The sequence below is a fragment of the Homarus americanus genome, unplaced genomic scaffold (genome assembly GCF_018991925.1).
Source record: "Homarus americanus isolate GMGI-L3 unplaced genomic scaffold, GMGI_Hamer_2.0 scaffold20930, whole genome shotgun sequence".
Classification (NCBI taxonomy): domain Eukaryota; kingdom Metazoa; phylum Arthropoda; class Malacostraca; order Decapoda; family Nephropidae; genus Homarus; species Homarus americanus.
In genome coordinates this window covers 1,234,241-1,240,135 of record NW_024748502.1, presented here as the reverse complement: position 1 = coordinate 1,240,135, position 5,895 = coordinate 1,234,241, and the positions used below count along the sequence as shown (strand labels likewise).

The 5,895-nt window shown below is 47.3% G+C and overlaps 1 protein-coding gene across 1 annotated transcript; it reads left to right on the top strand.

The window, feature by feature from the left end:
* The first annotated feature begins 989 nt into the window (after positions 1 to 989).
* LOC121880327 lies at positions 990 to 5,488 on the top strand. Its single transcript, XM_042387483.1, has 2 exons — positions 990 to 1,181; positions 4,871 to 5,488. Exons 1-2 carry the CDS (start codon positions 990 to 992, stop codon positions 5,486 to 5,488), a joined length of 810 nt encoding a protein of 269 aa, XP_042243417.1.
* Positions 5,489 to 5,895: the final 407 nt, after the last annotated feature.

The window sequence follows — 5,895 nt, the reverse complement described above, 5'->3', positions numbered from 1 at the left end:
CATTGTCTTTAATTATGGAGTTACCGTCGGATGAGCGGAGGGGGGCTACCTCACGAGGGATTAGTCCATAAAATGTTTTTGTGGAATTGAAAAATAAGCGCATCTTGTGCTGATCTGCAAATTTTGGGTTTCACATGCTTTATTTTTAAACCAGTCGTTCTTTTGATTTCAAAGTTCGCACTGGGACGCCACTTTCTTCAAGGGGAAGGTATCAGCTTTGGTTCAAGACAGAGGGTTGTTCTACCAGTCAGTTAAATCCGCACGTTTATCATCGAAGAGTAAATTGATTTTTTGGGTAATTTTCATGAAACCAGTCCTGGTGTATTCTATCGATCTGGCCGAGGGCCTCTGCAGGTTTTGTCATGACAGTATCGAGAATATCCCATTCGACACAAAGATTTGGGGTTTTTGTTGTCGAGTTGCTTATCAGCCCATGTTCGAGCTGCTCTCTGAGAGCATGTGCTACCACTACATTCTCCAGACGCTTAGTGTTAAAACCTCTATTAGAGGCTTGCTGCCTTCGCCGTTTTGGGGCGACGTGAAGTGGTAGCTTGGCTCTGACGAGCCGATGATCAGTGTCGCAGTGGTCTGAGCCACGCATGGCACTGCTGATGATGGCATCTCGGCGATCTCTTTTTCGGACAATGATGTAGTCAATGAGATATCAGTGTTTGGATCGTGGGTGTTGCCACGATCCGTTGAACTTATCGACCTTTGTAAACAAGGTATTGGTGATAGTGAGGTTGTGTGCAGCACTCTTGCTGAGGAGGAGTAGGCAATTGGGATTACACTTGCCTAGTCCATTTCTCCCTACGGTTCCCTGCCAAATGTCAGCATCTCTGCCAGCTCTGGCATTGAAGTCGCCAAGGAGCATAACCATATTTTCTCTGGGGATACAGGTTAACACTCTGTCGAGGTGGGCATAATACGCCTCCATTGATGTCATCCCCTGCATCCAGTTTTGAGGCGTTTTCACTGATGAAAAAGGCATGACGTGGGTGATTCAGTGGGACCCGGAATGTCATGAGGCGCTCGGTGACCCCAATAGCCATTTCAGTTTGCCTGCATATGATGCGTTGGCGGAGGGCAAAGCCAACTCTATAAATGCGGTTTCTCTCCCCAGCAAGCTTACCCTACCAGAAAAAGGCATAGCCACACCCCAGTTCTGTGAGATGACCCTCGTCTGAGAGCCTGGACTCACTAATTGTTGTTATTTTGATGTTATACCTTGCCAGCTCTTTTGCCACAAGTGTGGTTCTTCTTTCAGGACGCTCATTTGTGCCAGTATCTAAAAGGGTTTTGACATTCCATGCAGCGACCATAAGAGGTTGCATAGTTTGGTTTTGCTTGGATCTGTAATTATAATTGTGTTTTCGACGGCATAAGGATGACCCCACTGTTTTTTTGTTTTTTTTCAGGCAGGCCATGTTTAAGGCACATTTTCTAGCCCCCTCTCCGTGTGGGGTGAGCAGAGTGGGTCCTCGAAAGGGCTGCTCAGTCGCACAGACTGGACCAGATTGCATTGCGTCCTAGATCCGAGTGCATAAACAACCATCTAATTTTTGCCTCCCGTGTGCAGAGATGTGATTAGTGACTCCCGGCTGTCATCTTTGCCTGTCCCCGTCATCACTCGTCTGTCACCATAGGACGTTTTGGGGATATAGGGGTTTTGATGATGATGAGAGGTATGATGAGCTGGATGATGGCTGCAGGTGAATTGATTTATGCTGTTCGAAAGGAGCGCAGGCAGCAACCACACATCTTGGCGCTCCATTTTCCTGATCCAGTAGTGCAAGTTTTGCAACGACTGGGGAGAGGGAGAGTTGCAATGGACTGCCGATAGCCCAGCTTGTTGGGTTTTGCCTTAGTAGCCTGTCCATCAGGCATTGACTTCGTCCACCGATGTAGTCATTCGGCTCACATGGTGGTCACCTCTTCCGCCTATACCACCGTTGGGATCTTGTTGGAGCTCTGTAAGCATGTCTGCTTGAGCTCCACCGCATATCTTTTGTTCGAGGTTTACTCCCGTAGCCTCATACCTACCAAGATTAATCCGCAAGGCAGCGGCGCAATGCTTGGGAGACCCCAGGACCTGTCCACATGCCAGTGTGCCTATGGGCCGTCCCTCTGGGGCCCACTGCCACTCCGAGATCCCCTGCTGGTCTAGCTTGGGCCCACGAGGCACCCAGTTACCGTGTGTTGTCACAAGGAGGCACAGCAGGAGTCTTGATGATGAATAGGCTGTTACTGACAGGGGAAGACTTAAGCAAGTTGCTTCCCTTGTCGCTACAAGGGCTAGCCAGCGGCGGTAGCTGAAAGCAAGAGGAAGCAAGGAGTGCTTGCACCTTAACACTAACATAATGCTGCCACATTAGATCTATTTCACCACCCTTTGTGTAAACACACACACACACACACACAGACACACACACACACACACACACACACACACACACTACTACTTCTACTTTGCTGTCACTCAGAATCGAGTATGACGATCATCCAGATATGATACAATGATATGAATTGTTAAGGATGTCATCTAGGTTGGTGAGTTCTGAGGTGACTAAAGAGGCCGATACGTAACCGTCAGGGTCGATCACAGATATTGCACATGTGGGGGGATACATCTAGTGCGGAAGGGGCGGCGGCAGCGTCTTTCCAGCGTTTGAATTTGTCTGCCTCGTTATGCTGTAGGGATAACTCGAAAGTATTGACACCTTCTTGTGTGGTGATCCTCCAAGCATTACGGTATGGAGTGATCGTCTCCAGGCGAGGGAGGTCGATTTATCACTTTTTTAGGTTTGTCTTAAGATTATCCTTATATCTTTTCAGTTGTCCGCCAGCGTTACGTTTACTATTTGTTAGGTGACTGTAAAGTAGCTGCTTTGGCAGTCTACTGTCGTCCAAGCAGGTAACATGGCCAGTCCGACGTAGTTATTCATGGAAAATGGTAGCCTCGATGCTCCTACAGTTCGTGTCAGCAAGAATACTGGCAATTATTCTCTTGTCTTCCCAGTGAACTCGCAGGATGGAACGTAGACTACATTGGTGAAAGTTTTCAAGTCCCTTTTAGGTGCCGCCTGTATGTGACCCATGTCTCGCTGCTATAGGGAAGGGTGGGGAGGACAACTGCTCCATATACGTGTAACGTTATAGACAATTTCTGCTCTCTATCGCTGAAGACCTATTTGTAATGGTAAGTAGGCTCGCCTCGCTTGCGAGCGGACCCGGATTCGATCCCCGGGCAGCGTGATACTAAAGGCGTTTCTTTACAGCATTTGCCTCTGTCTACCCAACAGTATTTGGGAACCTGGATGTTAATCGATTTGCGGATCACATTCCGGGGTAATGGTTAGCCAGTGCAGTTGGCGAGTTGTCCGGTCTTCTGAAACTATTCCTTGACACCTGGTCAGGCAGCTCGTTAACTTAATGTGTGGTTCTTGTGTTGCCGACAGCTTCTTTACCTTAAACAAATTCACGCCATCCTCTTTACACGAGGGGCAACCAACACAGAGAGAGACACACACACACACACACACACACACACACACACGACATAAAATAAAAGTATACCAAAACCTCAAAATAGGTTAGCACTATGGCATCTTTGTGGCCTGGGAATAATTCTGAGTTGTAAAGAAGGCTGATTTTCCCCTTTCTTTTATATCTTCTGCCCAATACAAGAAATATATTGTCTTGAAATATACATCATGTGAGTGTGCGTGCGTGCGTGTGGAGGGGGGGGGGTGGGTTACGGGAAGTTGGAGAGGCGAAAGAGAAAGAAAGGTGGAGGAGATAGGGAACGGTAGTGAGGGTAAGAGGAAGGGAGGAAGAGAAAGAGGGAGAAAGGGAGTGAGTGTGAGAGGGGGAAGAAAGTGAGTGAGATAGGAAAGGAAGATGGGTGACGGAAGGAGGAAGGGATGCAGGGAGGTAAAGAGGTACAGAAGAAAGCAAGGTGTAAGGCAGAAGGAGAAGGAGGGAGGGAAGGAGTGAGAAAGGTTGTGGGGAAGAAAGTAAAAAGAACAGGAGGGAAGTGTTTGTGATGGAAAAGGAGAAAGAAAACGAGAGGGAGCAGATGAGGGAGGTAAAGAAGCTGTTATGGAATGAGGAAAGGAATCAAAGAGGAAAGGGGTAAGGAAGGAGGAAGGGAAACAGAGAAAAGGAGGAAAAGAAAGAGAGAGGGAGGAAGGGTGGAAGGAAGGATGAAGGGAAACAGAGAAAATGAGGGAGAGTAGTCGGGAGATAAATCGAGAGAGAGGTGGGAGGGAGTGGAGATCTTACTAATGATCACATGAAGTATTTTAGTTCACTCTCGTATCCGTTAATTTGACATGAAAATTAATTATATCACTTATTTCTTCTTATTTTTTTGCTTTCGTTTTCACCTCTTTCTCTCTCTTCATTCTTTTCCCTCCTCTTTCTCTCCCTTCTCTTTATTCTCCCCCCCCCTCCTCCCCCTGTTTCCTCTTTGCTCTCGCAGAGGTGAGCGGTAATTGGGAAAGAGGAACAATTAACTCCAGCTGTCAATTCTGTAATTTTTTCCCAGGTGTTGTTGTTTTCACCCTCTTTGTCATTCTTTAATGGTTTTATTTCGTTATTTCTTTCCGTTTTCTCTTATCATACACACCCACATGTACACACTCATAAAATAGAGACGCACACACATACACACACAATAACAAGTATGAACAATCACGCAAGTATACACATGTCAGGCAAAGTACTTGCCAGAATTCTACTCTGCAGATTAGCCCTACACATCGCTGAGTCCACTCGGCCTGAGACCCAATGTGACTTCAGTAAAAATCTCAGCACAACTGATATGATCTTTACCGTGCGTTAACTACAAGAAAAATGCCATGAACAGAACCGTGACCTGTACATAGCTTTCATCGACTTAACGAAAGTTTTTGATACTGTCAATAGAGAACTGCCCTGGACAGTTCTCTCTAAGTTTGGTGTTCCTCCAAAATTTCTTAAAATCCTCAAGAGCTTCCATGAGGATATGCAAGCATGTGTACTTGCAGGAGCCACGAAATCCAAACCCTGTAGCATTGAGGTCGGTGTGAAACAGGGATGCGTTCTGGCCTCCGTCATCTTCAATCTCTACCTCACAGCAGAGGCCCTGATCAGCCTTAACTCCATGAGCGACGATGACGGCGTGAAGATGCAATTCCACTTAGACGGCAACCTGTTCAACCTCCGCCGCCTCCAGACAATAACGAAAACGTCGACCTCCCACCTCCTGGAGCTCCAATATGCTGTCGACTGCTCTCTAGTTGCTCACTCCCTAGAGGCTCTCCAACACATTTTCTCGATTGTCTTCCCCATACATCAGACCATCGGACGAGAAATTAACATCCAAAATACAGAGATAACTGATCAACACAGAGGTGCAGACCCACCACCTGCATTCGTGGTCAACGGAGAACCTGTCAAACAAGTAGAACATTTTACAAACCTTGGTAGCGCTCTTACTCCATAGCACAACATCGACGAGGAGATCCAGGTTCCGATCCATCTTGCAGCTGCCTCCTTTGGTCGTCTGTGCGCCAGAGTATTCGACAATAACAGCCTCAAATTTACAACCAAACTTTCTGTTTACCAAGCTGTCTGTATTTTCACCATCTTATATGGTTGAAGCGTGAATTACGTACCAAAGGCACAACAGATCCCTCGAGGCCTTCCATATCCGATGTTTGCAGAGCATTCTTGGGCTGACCTGGCAGGACAAGTCTCTCATACTGACATTCTCCTGCGCGCCAACACCACCAGCATAGAGGCATTTCTAGCGAAGCGACAGATGCAATGGACGGGAGACGTTATCTGCATGGTAGAGCCCCGACTCCCCCGCCAAGTCCTCTACGGGCAGCTGCCCGAGGCAAGCCGCAA

What these genes read in the sequence shown, in the direction of transcription:
- LOC121880327 (XM_042387483.1), top strand. Translation starts at nt 990, where the DNA reads ATGACGTGGGTGATTCAGTGGGACCCGGAATGTCATGAGGCGCTCGGT. An exon ending in AGTTCTGTGAGATGACCCTC is followed by an intron (nt 1,182 to 4,870) that starts GTCTGAGAGCCT and finishes TGCCATGAACAG; the next exon opens with AACCGTGACCTGTACATAGC.